At 41.1% G+C, this 19,024-nt stretch overlaps 1 protein-coding gene across 4 annotated transcripts in view; it reads left to right on the top strand.

Annotated features, from left to right (window-relative positions):
* The window catches only part of VPS41 (VPS41 subunit of HOPS complex), a 162,409-nt gene that overhangs the window by 109,492 nt on the left and 33,893 nt on the right, over window positions 1-19,024 (top strand). For all 4 annotated transcript variants that reach the window (XM_081800760.1, XM_081800757.1, XM_081800758.1 and 1 more), the window contains 6 exons: window positions 6,406-6,503; window positions 10,647-10,776; window positions 12,599-12,714; window positions 14,472-14,528; window positions 17,381-17,442; window positions 18,835-18,916. In XM_081800760.1, the coding sequence (XP_081656886.1) occupies window positions 6,406-6,503; window positions 10,647-10,776; window positions 12,599-12,714; window positions 14,472-14,528; window positions 17,381-17,442; window positions 18,835-18,916 (545 nt within the window). The remainder of the gene's footprint in view (window positions 1-6,405; window positions 6,504-10,646; window positions 10,777-12,598; window positions 12,715-14,471; window positions 14,529-17,380; window positions 17,443-18,834; window positions 18,917-19,024) is intronic.

The following is a 19,024-nucleotide window of genomic DNA, read 5'->3' as shown; positions in this document are numbered from 1 at the left end:
TACCTTCCACTCAGGTGACTTTAGTCAAGTTACTTAACCTCACTGAGCTTTAGCGCCCCACCCTGAAGGAAGTACAGGGTTGTTACGGTGAAAAGAAATCCTGTATGTACAGCATTTGCGAATTGCTTCTCATGTGGGGAATGTTCCTTAAATGGGAGCTGTTAGTAATATTACTATCATTTTCAGTTACTCAGTGAGAGAGAAAAACTGGTTTCTTTTAACAATCAGAAGACGAAAATACTGTCGTCCCTCAAGTCAGTTGAACGAGAATTGAGGGAAACGTATAAATAAGCTTCGATTGAATTATCCTGAAGAGATTAATATATTTCATAACTGCATTTTCAGTAAAATGTATCTGTAAACCTATATGATACAGGTGCACGTAATCAAGAATATTGATTTAAATATCATCACTTATAGGTCTGAATATACTGAGTGTGAGATAATCTACTTGTGAATTATTTGGAGAATGGTCTTTGTGTTCAGACCTAAAAATCTTGATTTTTGTCCTTTACAATTTAATGTACGTTTTAAATAACATTTTTTAAATGCAAATTTTTTAATGAACATGTAATGAAATGTTTTATGTTATAAACACCATGCCCCTCCTTGGGGGCTTATAGTCATGATTATTGCTGTTTTCACCCTAATCCCTATCCTGTGGAAATAAATTATCCTGCTTTGTACTGTGTCTTGCTTTATTTCCATTTTTACCTAGCATGTGGTATTATTATTATTATCATCATTATATTTATTATTATTGTTACTTGCTCCTAGACTCACAATGTCACAATATCTTTTAAGTCAGACAGGGTCTTTATCATTCTGATGCTTCTAAAAGAATGTCTTATGCCAAATTGGTGCTCAGTAGTTCTTTATTAAGTAGTTGATAACCCCCAAAGATGTAAGACCCAAGGTACAAGAGAGTTCTTGTTAGTTTCTTTTGGCAGTCATTCTGAAACTGATAGTGGGTATGCAACGGAAGGCCCAGTGGTACCTGTGTATTTGTGACTCTAACCCCGACCCCATTGCCCCGGCGGATAATAAAGTTGCTGTGTCTCACGGATATCTTAACATTTTATGCTTGGAGGATTCTCAGAAGATGGCAGTGGTAGCGTAATTTTTCAATCTGCCTGAGTCAACACCTAAAAATGGAACAACTAGATCATACGACCAAGGACTCGTTGACAACATGTACAACACAACTGAGCGACGGAGTAGCCCTGAGAACCCCAGATACAAGTGAGTGGGAGAAAGCACTGACAGCCACAAGACCAGCTGTGGTGTCAATATCTGTGTGAGAGAAAGTAGAGGGGAGCAAGGGGGCAGCTGGCGAATTTGGGATCAGAAGAACCCCCAACCAGTGTGTGGGTATTTCCTGGAGAAGACCTCCAGCTGCTCAGTGGATGCAGGGCTGCATTTAGATGAGGGGCTCACAGCCCCGGGGCCTTTGTGAACCCTTAGCAGTCAAGCATCTAGTGCTGTGTGCCGAGGCTGGAGGAGAATAAAACCTGAATAGGATATGAACTGTAGAGACTGAAGAGAAGAGACAGGTACAAGTGGGGCGGGAACAGTGCCGGGACGTCTCAGAATGCAAGAGGCCAGGTTTTTAACACTGAATAAAAACAGCATAAGAGGGAACTCTGCTAAGGTTGAAGAGCTGTCCCAGTCCCTGCCTCTTTCTAAGAGATCGGGGACCATGACGTCACCCACGGATGAGGACTGGAAAGGTACCAAGGTCAAATCCCATACTGAGGTTTAAGGGAAAGTAAATAAGGAGCAGAATAACCATGTTGGCAGTGAAAGCAAGAAACTGGAAAGAAACACCCAGAACAAGCTATGAGACATTTTTTTTAAAATAATAGCAAGACATGAAAGAACAAAAATCCGAATTAAAAAAAAATCTCAAATGAGATGACAGAACTCAAATATTTATAAATAATAGGACAATTTAGAAAATCACAGAGCAGTAAGAAAAATATTTTGCAATGAAATAAATGCTGAAGACTGGCAAAGACAATTCAATCTACAAATAAAGAGATCCTAAAGAAAACAAAACAAAGGAAAGGAAAGGAGCAGATACGAAAAACAGTAATTCAAGAAAAATTTCCTGAAACTACAAACAAAACCGAAAGCTAAAAATTAAAAGTATACCCCTCTGTATCTGAAAAGAGTGACCCACGATGAGCACCATCAAGATATATTTGAGTACAATTACTGGACTTTCAAGACAGTCTGTTGGGCATCTCGATCTCTGCTGCCCAGTGCAGAGGCCACTGGCCACTTGGAGTCCTTGAAGAGTGGCGGGTGTGAATTGAGCTGCACGGCATACAGGATTCTAAAGACCTTGTATGAAGATAAGAAGTAAATCGTCTCCTTAATTTTTTATGTTGTCACATGTTGAAAACATTTTAGATATGTTGTGTTAAATATATTTTTAAAATTTTACCTCTTTTTAATATGGCTACTAGAAAATTTAAAATTGCATATGCAAATTGTCTCTTTGGCTTGCATTAATAGTCTGTTGGATAGTGTGAATCTAGAACTCCACAAACTCCCTTCTGCATCGGGGTCCCCATTCTGCGTCCAAAGGACCTCCCTGAATAGATTTTTCCTGTGAAGAATCCTTTTGAAACTTTCTCTTTCTCTCAGTATGCTTGGAATCTCTCTTTTTTGTCTTTTTCCTTAAATACTTTCTTTTCGTGTTTCAAGGAACGCTTACCCCCCAGAATAAGCCAGAGCACAGCACCGCTTGCATCTGTGGAGGTAGAAGGCTGTGCCTCAGTCCTGACCAGCACCCCCTTGCCATGTCCATCCTACTCATAGTGAGCACAGCGCCCCCTGCAGGGCCAGGGAGCCATCACCGCACTCTGTAGATCCTGAAGTATAGCTGCTGGCTTGGGCTCCCTCTGGAAATGGCATTCTCCTTTTTCTTCCCTCTCTTTAGCTTTTACCTTATGGTTTGTTTAAGTGCTCTCCAACCGAGTTTGTCTTTGTTTTCTTTGTGATTTATCTGTTCCAGATAACCAGTTTAAAGATGAGCTTCTGTGGTAATAGACCTATAAACTATGTGTTTTTAAACTAGTTCTCCTTTAGGGAAAAACAAGTAATCTTCATTAAGATGACTAAAATCATTGATACGTGGAAAAGAAGAGAATGTTGGGGAAAATAAATTAACCGAAACGTCCACCGGTCTTTTGAAAATTTGAAATAGAAAGCCCCATAATTATTTGAAGGTATTTTACAAAATCAGCCCATAAACTTTTACATCATTTATGCATGTGCTTCAGGAGAATAAATATTACTATTCCACATTTCCTTCTCTTGACACTAATCTTGACACTCTTTTTATATGTGACATCTTTTCTTCATAAATAGCATTTTTCCAGTTAGTTTATAATTTAGCCACTTCACATTGTCTGCCTAAATTATTACTAATTCTCAGTGAAGTCTGGTAAGATCTAGTACTTAACAAAAGCATTTATTACAGTGTCTGGAATTGAGAAGTGAAATAGCTATGTGGTTCTGCACATTTTCCCTTGTTTTCTTTAAGAACACATTAGATTTTCTATCGTTCTTAATTAGAGAACAGGAGATTTTCTGTCTTATTTGTGGAAGCTATTGTGGACTGGGAAATAAGGATGTGGAGCAGGGAAGATTCAGATAGAATTATTTTCTAGCTTCTCTGTTCTGTTCCTTAAAGCTCATTCATAGAAACCAAGGCTTGATGTATATTGAGTTACCTGTAGGAGAGACACTGATCCTCCTTGTCAGTGGGAGCTTAGGCAGTGTATTTGGCATCCTGAATGGGGAGAGTACGTTGTTTACCCACCACTGGCCAGATGATGTTCTCCCTCAGGTGCCTGTGGTAGACAAGCACATCAAATCTTCCTTGTGACTCCCATGAATCTGTGGCATCTCTGGTTGGTTGGTTGATTGTTGATTGAACTGTATGTATAGCAGTTCAGTGATGAAATGTTACTTAGTAAAAGAGAACTCAAGTCCATTTCTTTTTTTTTTTTTCTTTCATTTTTTTTTTTCAAGTCCATTTCTACCGAATGGGGTTTAACCACCTCAGGAGTGATGGCAATCAGAACCTCTGGTTAGTGTGCCGGTGTGCCTTCTAGAATGCGAAACTGCCACCTCTTTGATGAGTGGGTCCTCCATGGCCCCATACTGTTCAGTAGCATCTGTACATTCCAGCCCTCCCCTGTCCCTTCCCTACCCCCCCTCCCCTGTGTACAGCTCCCTCTGTGGGAGCTTCTCTAGAACCTTCCATGCCTGGCTACACTGGATGTGCTCATCTGTACGTGTGGCCATGGTGGAGGTGGTTCTCTGCATACACACTTCATGTGAACATGTATCACATTACCATTCATTACTATTTTACCAAAAGTGGTTTTAAGTGCCTGGATAAAAATATTCAGTTCGAGCTCATGAAGACTGAGGAACAGTGCTAGTGGCAGTGCTGGGACCAGAGCACCTGCCTTTGGAGTTCCACTCTTTGGTTCTTAACAGGACACCATGACCACCTATGTGATCTAACCAAGGACAAAGCATAAGAAATACTACCTTTTTAATGTTTATGTTACCATTTAGTAACTTTTCTGGTCAACCTCAATTTCATTTTGGTGTGAAAATTAAATTGTGAAAACAGTTGTATAAGAAGTTGGCATTAAAGATAGGCAGAGACAAGCAACACTAAGGGATCTGCAAGGAAGTGGAGAAGAGGCAGAAGAAAAATTCAGTAGCCCCTTATTTCATCTGTGTTAGGGGTTTTATTTCTACTCTGATTCCATTATTTTATAGATGGGAAAAGTTATACCTGCAGAAGTTAAGTGTTCAACTTATAACTGTAAGTTATAACCCAGATTTCCTGACTCTACATTAAATATTTTCTTTTTTTTTTTTTTTTTTTAAGATTTTATTTATTTATTTGAGAGAGAGCGAGCAAGAGTTGGGGAGAGGGGCAGAGGGAGAAGTGACTCCCCACTGAGCAGGTGGCCTGATGCAGGGCTTGATACTAGGTCCCTGAGATCATGACTTGAGTCGAAGGCAGACACTTAACTACTGAGCCACCCAGGTGCTGCTACATTAAATATTTTTTCTAATATGCTACACTGACTTCCCCTAGTTTGGAGAGAAGAGCAGTTTCATCATAGAACTTAACTGAATCTGGGGTGCCTGAGTGGCTCAGTTGCTTAAGCATCCGGCTCTTGGTTTCAGCTCAGGTTGTGATCTCAAGGTCTTGAGATCAAGGCCCCACGTTGGGCTCCACGCTCAGCATGGAGTCTCTTTGAGATTCTTTCCCCCTCCCCCTCCTCCTTCCTCCTCTGCTCTTCCTGCTCTGCATGTACTCCCTCTCAAATAAATAAATAAATAAATAAATAAATAAATAAATAAAATCTTAGACTGTAACACAAAACTTAACTGAATCTGAAACTAATACCAGAAACTGTGGAGAGGGTCTAAGTCAGGAAACTCTTAGAAAATGCAGTGGGTCCAAATGAGGGTCTGTTTCCAAATAAATCTGTAAGGGCAGTGCATGACTCCTAGAAGGGTCTCTGCCCCCACCACTACTGTATCAGCTAGCTTTGCTGTGTAACAAACCACTCCCAAACTTAGTTGCTTAAAGCAAAAGTCATTTATTATAAATTTTTTACAGCAGCTAATTATTAGAATCACGCTGTTAGCAATATTAGTACTTCTACTACTGAGCTTTCTATTGGGTCTGTGAACTCCATTGTAATTAAATCCATATACTTCTTAAGTGATGCACTGGTTTTGAATTTTAAATGCCTTTAAAAAGAAAGAAATTTCTTATTTTCTCTGACCTTTATTTCACTTAGGAAATAGTGGTCTTTCATCACGATGTAATCTGTATTAACACACTTTTTTTTTTTTTACTTCTTGAGTCTTCAAATAAAATGTTTGTTTATTTTTAAAAAGGAACAATAGTTTCGTAATTACAAACAGCGTTCCTTGTCACCTTTGGATCACTATAATACCTTAATTGTGAAAAACCTAAGGCATTTAAAAAAAATACTATTGCTGTTAATATTAGTTTACATTGGGTTTTCTGGGTTTTAAAGTGTCTTCATGGGATTTAACTATGTCATTTTTAAGCTAGCTGGTCACAGTGTCATGTGTGACAGTTCAGGCTGCTGTTATTGTCAGGCTTGCTTTTGACAGTGATAGTAAATTTCAAGTTTGAGTTCCTGGATATCCTTTTCTGGCCTTTCATTATTGTCAAAAAAGTGAGTTTATCCACGCTCCCTTTATGTTAGATTTCTACGGTAAATCCACCCAGCATTTGTAGTCGATGTGTCCTTTCCTTGGGGGGGGGGTGGGGGCGCTGCTTTTTGCTCCTGTTAACACTGAATCTCCTATCCCTTTTGTTTGCAGTGTCTCAGTTTGAAACTGAATTCTACATCAGTGGACTTGCACCTCTCTGTGATCAGCTTGTTGTTCTTTCCTATGTGAAGGAGGTGTCAGAAAAAACGGTAATTTTTTTTTTATATATACCCCAAATGCAAAGGGGAGTGTGGGTTCATTTTTCAGCATTGTAGCCAGATCAGGTTGCCCAGAAAGGGCTGTGCTGTAGTCTGAGCAGAACTTCCTGACCTATAAAAGAAAGTCGGCGGAGATTATATATTTACCTTTCAGAAGCTCCACTCATTGCGTGCCTTTGTTCCCTTTGCCGAGCCAAGGGGAGTCATTTTTTTTTTCTCTTTTTTCCATCTCTCGGTATTTTTGTTGAAAGGAATGAAGGATTCCTTTTGCTGAAGGGGGAAGAAACTAAGCTGACACTGTGCATTAGTAGAAATGACAGCGATGAAGTTGATCTGCTGCAACAAGAGGGGCCCCTGTGGTCAGAGGGAATTACGGAAAGGGCACTTCATTATTTCCTGTGGTCCAGACAGATTTGCTTACTTCCCAGTGGCCGACTGATTTTTGCTTTGAAATAGGTTGTGGCAAAGTCTCAGTTATCAGTGCAAATGAGGGTGTGAAGCGCATGGCCAATAGAAAGCATCAGAGAACCCAAATTTCGTTGTACGTGACTTTGGAGGGAAGCCTGTGTTTGTGATCCAGTGGAGGGCATGTCCAGTGGAGCCACTCGGTCTTCCTTTGAAGCCTAGATGGGCCCCATTCCCAGCTTGTCTTCACTGTTAGAGTCCAGGGGTTCTGCCAGGAAGGGGGGTTAGGGGTGGCTTCAAGGCATAAACAAGGAGAGCTTATTTAGGATTTTCTCTTAGATGCTGTATATAAAAGAAATTGCAAATTGATTGTCTAGCCCTTTACAGTAAGTAGGGCTCTCCTTATCTGTATCCTCTCCTTTTTTCCCCCCTTTTCAATTGGCTAGGAATAAAATGGGGGGGACCGTGGGAGCCCCAGTTTTGAAGTGGTACCTGCTCTTGAGCATTTCTCTGAGTGAGCACTTGCAGTGGGAAGTCATCACTATAGTAACCTGAGGCTCTGGGCGCCCATGTTGCTAGGCAATGGGATGCTGGAGACTTAAGTGAATACTCAGAGCGACTAAAATCAATAGGGCTGGCTCCTAGCCCTGTTGCAGGACATCACTTTATTATTTTATTTATTTTTTTGAAAATAAAGAAAAGCAGTGGCTCCCGAGGGAGTAAATACAGTGCTTTCTGATGAGGGAGGTGGGGTGGGTTGAGAATGTGATTGAAAGACATAGGAAAGAAGAAGTAAAATGAAAAAGGGAAAGCCTCATAAACAACTGAGCAAAAAAAAGAAAGGAAGCAGGGAAACCTTTGTTAATAAATGAGAGTATTATAAAGAAGTAAAGACCAAAGAAAGGCCGACCTCATAGAGCAAATTAGAAAACAGAATTGAAAAGAAAAAGAATGGAATTTTTTCAGAGGAAGAGGTGTGAGGGACTCAGAGAGGACTCACGAATGTGTGTGCCAGCGCACGTAGCTATTTTATATGACACCAAAGTATACCTTCGATCCTTAAACACGGAATAAGCTGATAAAATTAAGACAAAAGGAGTAAAGCAAGCGTGGGTCCAGGCCACTCCCCTCTTCCTCTTTTTTCATATGGAAAAGACAGTGTATCTACAACATTAAACAAAACTTGTCTTTAGGTGGCGCCTGGGTGGCTCAGTCCTTAAACGTCTGCCTTTGGCTCGAGAGCTCATGGTCCCAGGGTCCTGGGATCGACCCCGAATCAGGCTCCCTGCTCGGCGGGAAGCCCTGCTTCTCCCTCTCCCACTTCCCTGCTTGTGTTCCCTCTCTTGCTGTGTCTCTCTCTGTCAAATAAATAAATAAAATAATTTAAAAAAAAAAAAAACACAAAAAACTTTATATCCTGCATATCCTCCCCCAGAATGTTCTCCCTTATACCTGTCACATCCGTGCATGTGTCCGCACAGTTGCCGTCATGGTGACTCGCTCTTCTGTGTTGCCGATTTTTATGAACCTTACTCTGTTCTCTCTCCATGCGGCTGTGTATTCTCCTATCATTGTCATTTATACTGGTTGTGAACTATTTCATCTAGATTTATTAAGCTGTTGCCCCTAACGTTTGTTTCTCTTTCATCCATTAATAAAGCATATGCGTATCCAGAGTCATGCTAATATGCACTAAGGATCAGAGAACCAACAATACTACCAAATTCTCGCTCTTGGGAAGTTCACAGATAAGCAGGGCTGCTTGACCACTGAGCAAAGGTTGTGAAGTAACAAGATGAATCACATCACTGATGGTTTCCTTATGCATCTCAAGGAGCTGTTTATGTGACCAAGCAATGCAGTTTTCTCTTAATATTATTTGCTTTACAGAGAAAGTCAATTATCATATGGTTTCACTTATTTGTGGAACATAAGGAATAGCATGGAGGATATTAGGAGAAGGAAGGGAAAAATGAAGGGGGGGAAATCGGAGGGAGAGATGAACCATGAGAGACCATGGACTCTGAGAAACAAACTGAGGGTTTTAGAGGGGAGGAGGGTGAGGGAATGGGTTAGCCCAGTGATGGGTATTAAAGAGGGCACGTACTGCATGGAGCACTGGGTGTTACACGAAAACAGTGAATCGTGGATCACTACATCAAAAACTAATGTATGGTGACTAACAACATAATAAAATTAAATTAAAAAAAATAAAAATAGAACTTCAAAAAAATATTTGCTTCAAATATTTTTTTCTATCCTTGCTATTCTAATTTTTTTTTTGTCATTGTTATAGCAGTTAATTTTTTAAATATTCAAGTCTTTCCATTTTTCCCCATTTCAAAATTGAGATATTTCTCATTTTTCCACAGATGGGAAAAATTATGCTATATATTCGCTATTTTTTTTCCCTCTACTAGTTGATCTTTTATAGTTGCTGTTTTATTTTTGGAAGGTTTTAAAACGTATGAGACGCAAAGCTAATGCAGTTGCTTCTCAGTTAACCTAACAAAATGGATCAGGTACTCTTTGAGGCTTACGGTGTTCTTCGGGGAACATGGGGAGTTGGGGAAGCCCCAATTTGTCTCACGCTGTCCCCTTCCTCTGGGGTCTCTCTGCCGGGGCCACACAGCTGCAGGTCTTGCTGCTTTGGAAAACACTCAAGTTGTGTGTTTTATGCCGGCATGCTGAATGCTCCAAAAGCACAAACTTTCAAAGTGAAACAAACTTGACTTTAAGATTCACCCATAAGTCCCAGTTTTTCCACAACTTGCGGTCTCACCATTTACTTGTGTGACTTTGACCTTAGTAGAGTTTTTGATCCCCAGTTCCTTCATCTGTGATATTTGGAGCAATAATATTCTCCAAGGGGTCGTTTAAGAGCTCAGTGAGGGGGCACCTGGGTGGCTCAGTCGTTAAGTGTCTTCCTTTGGCTCAGGTCATGATCCCGGGGTCCTGGGATCGAGCCCCGCATCGGGCTCCCTGCTCAGAGGGAAGCCTGCTTCTCCCTCTCCCCTCCCCCTGCTTGTGTTCCCTCTCTCGCTGTGTCTCTCTCTGTCAAATAAATAAAATATTTAAAAAAAAAAAGAGCTCAGTGAGAACACTCTGCGTCTCATCACCTTCTAGATTAGTGGAACTGCATCGGCCCTAAAAAACTCTCCTTCCCCTTTCTCTCTTGACCTAGAACTGCACTGTTCAAAACTATGGTCATTAACCATATGTGGCTGTCTAAATTTTAATTAATGAAAAAGAAAATTAAAAACTTGGTTTCTCGGTTGCGCTAGCCGCCAGTGACTCCTGCCTGTCACGCTGGGTGGTGCCCGTGGCGACCGTTGCCTTCTCAGCGTGCTCTGTTGTCGACGTAGCTCAGTCTGTGTGGCTTTTCAGCATCACCAGTAAGCTTACCGGTAGTGGTTTGGCAGCTTGTAATGTTATTTTGACCCTTTCTCACGTTGGTGAGGAAGAGACGTAAGCCAGTTGCGGAAGTGTGCGGTGGCCGTGCCCTGGAGCTGAGTGGCGGACGGCTGCAGGGGCTCAGTAGCGCCTGTCCTGTTGATGTCACACAAAAGGTCAGGAAATACAGTGTGATGAGGCTGTCCGTGCAGGTGGTTAGAAGGGCTCACATCTGCCCAAGTTATGAAGCCAGTGCACTTAATTATGACTGGAACGAATTTGTACAGGTTCTACAAACGTAATGAGAACACGCCTTTCCCTCTCTTTTCCCCCCAGGAAAGAGAATACTGTGCCAGGCCGAGACTGGATATCATCCAGCCACTCTCTGAAACCTGTGAAGAGATCTCTTCTGATGCTCTGACCGTGAGAGGCTTTCAGGAGAATGAGTGTAGAGATTATCATTTAGGTGAGAGACCAAGGCTCTGGCTCATGGTATTTCTTATACTTGTCGGTTTTTTCCCCTTTCATGTGATTAGCACAACCAGGAATTTAAATTGAGGGGCTGCAAGGGTCGTAGAGACTACCTGGGCAGACCTCTCGTGTCGAAGATGAGGGCCCGCTCACACAGCAGACGGGCCGGGTAGGCCTGGGGTCAGTACCGAGGTGAGTAGACTCCGTGGTCTTTGTTCTCAGATTTTGTCTGTTGTCCTAATTAGTGTGACACTTACATTGACGTCAGGCAGCATGATTCTGTGGTTGCCATACGACTCCCAACTTTATGTATCTGGAAAGTATGCTCTGGAATGGCAGAGAAGTCCTCTTTCTGTTTGTGACCAAATGCCCAGAGCCTGGAAGAGTGCCTGACAAATACTCGGTGTTCACTGAATATTTGTAGAGTGGATGAATGAATGCACTGGTCACTGCCCAGAAATAAAGGACGAACCACTGCTCTTTGGTCATACTGGGGCCTCTGTGCTCGAGTGTCCTCATATCCTTTAAAAATACATTGATGATGGGGCGCCTGGGTGGCTCAGTTGGTTAAGCGACTGCCCTCGGCTCAGGTCATGATCCTGGAGTCCCGGGATCGGGTCCCACAGCGGGCTCCCTACTCAGCAGCGGGTCTGCTTCTCCCTCTGCCCTCTTCCCTCTTGTGCTCTCTGTCTCTCATTCTCTCTCTCTGAAATAAATAAATAAAATCTTTAAAAAAAAAAACATACATTGATGATGGTGGGGCACCTGGATGGCTCAGTCATTAAACATCTGCCTTCGGCTCAGGTCATGATCCCAGGGTCCTGGGATCGAGCCCCACATTGGGCTCCCTGCTCCACAGGAAGCCTGCTTCTCCCTCTCCCACTCTCCCTGCTTATGTTCCCTCTCTCGCTTTCTCTCTGTCAAAAAATAAATAAAGTCTTTTAAATAAATAAATAAAAACACATTGATGAAAGTAGAACAGCCTAAGCTTTTTTTTTTTTTAGAAATTCTTTCCTGCTTCCAAAACAATTGACATGTTTTCAGAATATTTTCAATTTTCATTTTGGCCAAAGGAAACGAAGAAATACTCTATACAGTCAGAGCTTTCTTATATGTGGCCCCTAATCAGTTGAGAAATGTGTGAGTCTATTCTGGACTTGGCAAAAAGCAAATGTGACTCACAACTGGAAGTGTCTGAGCTAGGTATTTTGCTCGGAGCAAACTCGCTGCACACTTAGAAACCCTTCAGAACAGGTTGTATAATTGAATTCTGCAGGAAACCCTCACGATCGGCATTGTGCACAACATGCTGGAATGATAGATTATGTCCCCAGGGTTTGGGGCATCTGTCATTTATGCTGTAGATGGCCTTGACCTCGATGAGGAAGAAACATTTATCGCCAACTGTGGGCTGTAATTGTTCTGTTAAAATAGAACAGTGTTGTAAATGGCGATAAATTAAGTTTATATACAGAAGATGAATTCTGATACACCATAGACGCAGAGAATTTTGATCATCATCTTTCAGTTGAGGTCACAATGTTAATGTGTTAAACACAGAATTATAAACCTACCTTACTTTAAGTTTTTTGGTATTCCTTCCTTCCCTCCCTTCTTTTTTTTTTTTTGAATAATTTTACATGTAAATGTTTTTTAAAGCACTCCCACCTTCAAACAGAGCCAAACACACTTGCTCCAAAGGTAGGCAGGTTTTCTGTTCCCTCTGGAGTTGGGTTACCTAACCAAGTCTCTGAAACCACGGCCCAGGTTTCTACTGCTGAGTCGCCCACACTGTTCCTTTCTTCCCTCACCTCTAGAGTACTCTGAAGGGGAATCGCTCTTTTACATCGTGAGTCCAAGAGATGTTGTGGTAGCCAAGGAACGAGACCAAGATGACCACATTGATTGGCTCCTTGAAAAGAAGAAATACGAGGTAGTTTTGATTTTGCTTTCTTTAAAGTATTTACACACCTGTAACAGAGGAGAAAAGGTTTCTGTAATAAATCTTTTGTGTAGGTGAATTAGAATGCCCTAAGCTAAAAATATACAGGAGGCTAATAACTCTCCAATACCCTTTTCAGAAATTAGGGGGGAAAAGATTACAAGGGGGTTAACTGGCTTTACTGTTCAGTGGAGCAGGAGGTGGTGGTAGAGGGAGCGGAGTGGGTTCGATCCAGCCTATCCGAGTGTTTGTTTTGTGGCTTTTTGGGAAAAATAAAATGGAGCTAGTATTTCAGAATTGTCTCATATATTTTAGTGGTACCATTCATTTGTGCAAATTTCATGTGTAAAGTTAAGCTATGAAGTTATTATTCACTGAGGATGGTTTGAACTACTTTTCAGATAGGATGATGTTGTCCACTCCATTGAGTCTTGAATCAGACTGATTTGAATAGAAAAATGTCCCATGATGAGCTTTTCTTTTTTATTTATTTATTTATTTATTTATTTATTTATTTATTTATTTTTAAAGATTTTTTATTTGATAGAGACACAGCAAGAGAGGGAACACAAGCAGGGGGGAGTGGGAGAGGGAGAAGCAGACTCCCCGCTGAGCAGGGAGCCCGATGCGGGCCTCGATCCCAGGACCCTGGGACCATGACCCGAGCCGAAGGTAGACGCTTTCGACTGAGCCACCCAGGTGCCCCGAGCGACTGAGCCACCCAGGTGCCCCGAGCTTTTCTTTTTTAAAAATGAAAACTTTTCTGATTTCAAAAGCTTGAAAAGGCAATATTATGTTGGTTTGGTTAGAGAAACTCTCTGGATGGGCTTATATGCTAATAATTAGCTAAAAACAAACAAAAACTAATCCACTTATATATTGCTTTAAGTTTGTGACCCCCTGAAAGGATTTGGGGGAAAAATGTTTTTCGTGTACAAACTGGAGTCCAGGTATTGATACAAAAAGTTTATATTTCAGTTATTACCATATTGCTTCAGATCCAGTAGTTCTGTAAATAATTTTATGTGGTTTTTTTAAGATTTTATTTACTTATTTATTTATTTATTTAAAATGTATTTATTTGAGGGTTGGGGGAAGGAAGGGGACAAGCAGACTCCGCACTGAGCCCCAATGCGGGGCTCGACCCCATGACCTGGAGATCATGACCTGAGCTGAAACCATGAGTCAGACGCTTAACTGACTGAGCCACCCAGGCACCCCAATAATTTTATGGTTTAAACATTTCTGTTAAAGTAATAATTATGAACTTTTCAAAATAAAAGTAAAATCAGGGATTTTCAAAATCTTAATTGCATATGGCTTATTTTTTTGCATTTCATAAAGGAAAAGTGTCGCTTTGTCAATGTATGTCATGCAAATTTAGAATGACAGATGAATTTTTTTGTTTGTTTGAATCTAGGAGGTTTTGTTGTATTTTGATTTGTGGCTGAAATGAGATTCCAATATCCTAATGTGGAAATGCATTCAAATGGAAATAAGAGAAGTCTTCATTTTGGTTGACTGCTTTTGTTTGAGTTTGAATGCAGTGAGGTTCATTCAACCATAACATTAAAAATGCCAGTGCTTGAAGCAAAAGCCACAGGAAAATGGGGCTTTATTTATGTAGTGCAGAACTTTAAAACATAATAAATATAGTGTTTATAACCTCAATATCTTTCTTTCCCACTCTCTCTCATTTTCCCTCCCTTCTTTTCTGATTCCTTTTATCATGCGTACTGTAACTATAGGAAGCTTTGATGGCAGCTGAAATCAGCCAGAAGAACATTAAAAGACATAAGATTCTAGTAAGTGTGTAATTTTATTATTTGAAGCATAACTTTACCTTTCGATTAAGGTATAATGAGACTGAAAGTAATTTGAAAAGAACAGATTTTTCCTACCCTTTTGAGACTTTATTTCAGACTAACTCTCCTGCAGGGTCAAAATATTTCATTTTATTGAATCCGTTTCTGCTTGTAAACAAGAGACTTGAACACCTGCTAAGAGGCACTTTTAGGTAATTTGGAACCTGGATTTGTGAAATGCACTTTAAATACAAAGTTTTCTGGTTATGTGTGGGGAAGTTTCTTTAAATCATAGGTAAAATCACATTATCACAAAATTTATCAAGAGTAGTCTCATAAAACCAGATTGCTTCAGTGTCTCCATAATAAGAGTCATTTATGTTATGGAGACTAATCTAGGACCTCACATAACATTTTCATTACATTTTAGACTCTGGAAAAATTTAGTGACTGAAAGCCCGTTTCTTTGCTAACTGTGACAGTGGATGTGCATATAGAAAGCCAGAGAGAATGTGAAGGGTCCTCAGAGATCAGTGAGTCCAGGACCCTTGTTTACAGATGAAAACTGTATTTATGGCTATTTGGGGTTGTAACACAAATTCTCACCTAAAACTTTTCTAAAACTCCACATAAAAGCCTAATGTCTAGAGAGTATACAAGTAAAAATAACTCAGGAACCCAAAGCAGGAAAGGGAACCAGATCATCTCTCCCCCATCTTGGAACCTCTATAAGCCAGTTTATGCTTTCAGTGCCTCATCAGATCTGCTAGTTAGAAAGATTCTCAGATGGAGAAAGGGGCCAGAGGGAGGCCAGCTGAAATGGGAATCAATCAGGAATGGCTTCCTTCTTGCTAGGGAGGTGGAAGGATGAGACCTCCAGAGTCAGAATGGAGAGGTCAAAACAGATTGAGGACACATTCAGCTGGACTCTGGGATATGGTGACTGGCTCCTTATGCAAGGAGAGCAAGAAATCTGGTGTGACTCCCAGTCTTTGGGCTTGGGCCTCTGGTGGATTGTATTGCCATTCCCTAAGAGAAAGAGAGAGCGAGAGAGACTATGCCAGGGGGAACAGGATGGGAAGGTGTGAGAGGATTAATACTGGTTTTGACACATTAGATTTGGGACATCCTAGTGGAGCTCAGGGAAGAGATCTGGGCTCAGAAATAGATTCCAGAGATTTGTCAGCAAACAGGTGTGACTGGAAGTCATGAGTTTGAACCAGTCCACATGGGTTGAGTGTCTAGCCTCAGAAAATAGAGAACTTGAATGGAACCATTGAGAATGCCAACACTCAAGGGATGACGCGTCCAAACCAGTTTCGAACGGTCAGAGGATGGTTGTCTTGAGAGCTGGGAGAGGAGAGCATTTCAGGGTAAGCAGAGTAAGGTGCTGAAGTAGTTGAAGTGAGCAGGTCAAAGGTAAGACAAGCTCAGCTAGTCGGTAGTACACTGGGTTTGGCAATATGAAAGTGACTAGTGAATTTTCTCTATATTATTCATTCTCAACATGCTGTAAGGAGTGAAAAGGGAGGAGGAGGTGATGCAGTAGAGTGGCATGTTGGCTGTGAAGTGGAAGGGAGTTCAGACTGCGGCTGGGGCCGGGCTGTCATGAGAAGGTCGTTGGTGATGGTGGGTATTTTGTGTGGGAGAGACACTGAGCATGCTTATGCTAAAGGGAAAAGAGAAAATAGGGGTGAGGTTAAAAGAGGACAGAGAAAGAGGATGAGTGGCAGAATAACCTCCACAGTGGGCTGGAGGCCTGGCATGAGGTGAAAGGTTGGAGAAATGGGTCTGCAAAGGAGCCGTTGTCTTCTCTGACCCTGGACAGAGAGACTCCATAGATACTGTGATATATGGTCTGTTTGCAGAAAAGTAAAGGTAGGCACCCTTTTTCTTAACTCTTTAGTTTCTACAGGTTGGAAATTACTACATAGGATTTTCTATGTAAAAAATTAATAAACTATGAACAACTAGTATTTTCCTGCAGCTTTGTTTTTCTCCTAGCACAACGTAATTTCATACCAGGCAGACAGAGAGAGAGATGGGCCACTGCCATTTCTGCCATCCGGGAGGAAATCCCACACCACCTTCTTTGTACATAAACTAGAACTTAAAATCCAAGTTTTGTTATATATAATAAGTTTAAGCTGCTCATGAAAATGCTTTTAGTCGGAAATAATGTTTCACAAGAAGAGTCCTGGGGGAGGTCAGGCAAGAGCTGTCTTACCTTGGGTGACCCAGGCCACCTCCGATCCTTTCGGAACGGAGGTGGCGTAAGCAAATGAACGTTGCTCAGAAGCCAGCCCATGCTGCAAACCCATTTCCTCATCTGTAAACCCATGGGTGTGAATCATGTTTTTTAGCTCATTTTCACAGTAATGTTAACTTTAAGATTCAGTATTTCCCTTTAATATGATTATCCTGTCATTGTGTGTTTGTTACAGCATTTCTGCAGATGTGATACAGAGGAGACTAGTAGCCCACATCTTACAGATGAAAGCACCAGAAACCATCTTATATCCAGTGACAGCATGAAATTGTTGGATCATGTTTCTAATATTGCAGATTTCTTTTGTAGAAAATGTCCTAATTGGGGGCAAGTTAGGAGCCTTTACTGTAGGAATATTATTTTTGTGTGAATGCTAAAATTTGTGAAGATATAAATTCAAGTACATTTAAATCTGTTTAAGAAGGAAATGAGCATAATTACATACAGCACACTAAGATGTATAAAACAGGTTCTAGCCCGTAGTGCCAGGAGGACCCTGATGTCATGGGCTGCTTAGGAACTGAGGCTCAACTTTGCAGGCGTTCTGGTTAATTATGAAATTCCTTCATTTAATTTTCCCTAGGATATTGGCTTGGCATATATAAACCACCTGGTGGAGAAAGGAGAGTATGACATAGCAGCACGGTAATAATGACATTTTCACAGTTTTTTGTTAGTATAAATAGAATTGAGAAATGTTAACTTTACTAAAATAAGCCATTTTCTGAGGTCAACATTTTTTTTTTTTAATCTTTCTTATGGGGTACTTTTTGAGTATTAGTGGCTTTAACCACAGAATGGATTTGTTACTTAACCCACCTACTGTCTCATTTTCACCAAAGAAGAGAATTTAATGAGAAAGATGTCAAAAATCACGAAGAATCTGAGAGTTAACCCTTTTTGTAAGCTAACGAGGTAGCACATGGGTGTTGGCAGAAGGCACGAGACTCCCAGGTCAGAGACGCAGGCCAACTCAGCAATAGTAGTAGCCAGAGTATTGGCATTTGTGCTGGACCCCACAGCCCCAGTTCCCGCAGCACGACACACAGAGCTGGCCAGGTGACGCGCTGCACAGACCGTCACTCGTGTTACAGGAGCGGGACCCTGAGCTTAGGGTCTCTGACTCTTTTATAACGGGCATTGAGCCTGCCTGCCTTCAGCTTCAGAGGAACGTGATATATTCATTATGCTGGGCACTAAACAATCCTGCCCTTTGCTCTGGAGGGAAACACCATCTGTGTCTCTCATTTCTAGGGCTGTTCACTCTACAAGCATCCTTGAGAAGGCAGTCAGTGCTGCTGCTTATAATTCAAGGAGAGTTGTCTCCCAGCAAGAGGGTGGTAATTCAATGGAAGTGACCAGATTTCAGGCTTCAGGTTTGCAGGGGTCTGTGGTGGACAAGAGCATAAATGTTACGTAGTGGTCGTGTGGGTGTGTGTGCGTGGCTCCCCCCGGAGCTTCACAGTGCTCACCTCCAGGACTGCGGGACAGCCTGGGAACATAGCCTTCAGGCCGACCTCTCGTTTTCTAAGATTTAGCCGGTTTCTTTGATGTGTAAATTTAAGTTTTTATTCATATATAAATATTTCTCCAGATTATCTACTATGATAGGATCCTAAATTTCTGAAGTCTGATTTTGTAGTCCATTATTTAAAGCCCTTCAAGAAGTGGTTTAAATGGGTACTTTGGGGTATGATGACATTTCTTCAAGGTGAGAAAGGTCCCCAAGCCAGCAGTGCTCATCTGGATAAGTGGGAAACTCAGAACAGGATAATCATTGGGAAAGCCCCTAATCATAGTCTTCTGAAAGGGATTCATCTTTATTTATAAGTATTTTGTAATAATTTTCATGATTTCCGTCAATCTTGTATATATGCAGTCAAGTGGTTATCTAGTAATACCTTTATGTGCATTGGCACTTGAGATAGAAATTTGTCAAAACTCTGGGATGAGAGATTTATCTAAACCAATACAGGAAATGTCTACTTACTCTTTTTTTTTTTTTTTCCTTTCTCCATGGGATGTTTTTACTGCCAGCAAATGCCAGAAAATTCTTGGGAAAAATGCAGCACTCTGGGAATACGAAGTTTATAAATTTAAAGAAATTGGACAGCTTAAGGTAAGCACAGCCTTATTTTTAACTCTGAATTTTTGTATGTAGTATATTGATATTGAGATGGAAATAAAATTAAGACAGTAGTAGTCCTTTCCCGGGAAGCAAGTGTTA

Source organism: Leptonychotes weddellii, chromosome 12, assembly GCF_054177405.1.
Source record: "Leptonychotes weddellii isolate Sample4059 chromosome 12, ASM5417740v2, whole genome shotgun sequence".
NCBI classification, from domain to species: domain Eukaryota; kingdom Metazoa; phylum Chordata; class Mammalia; order Carnivora; family Phocidae; genus Leptonychotes; species Leptonychotes weddellii.
This window is presented reverse-complemented; position numbering and strand designations above follow the sequence as displayed.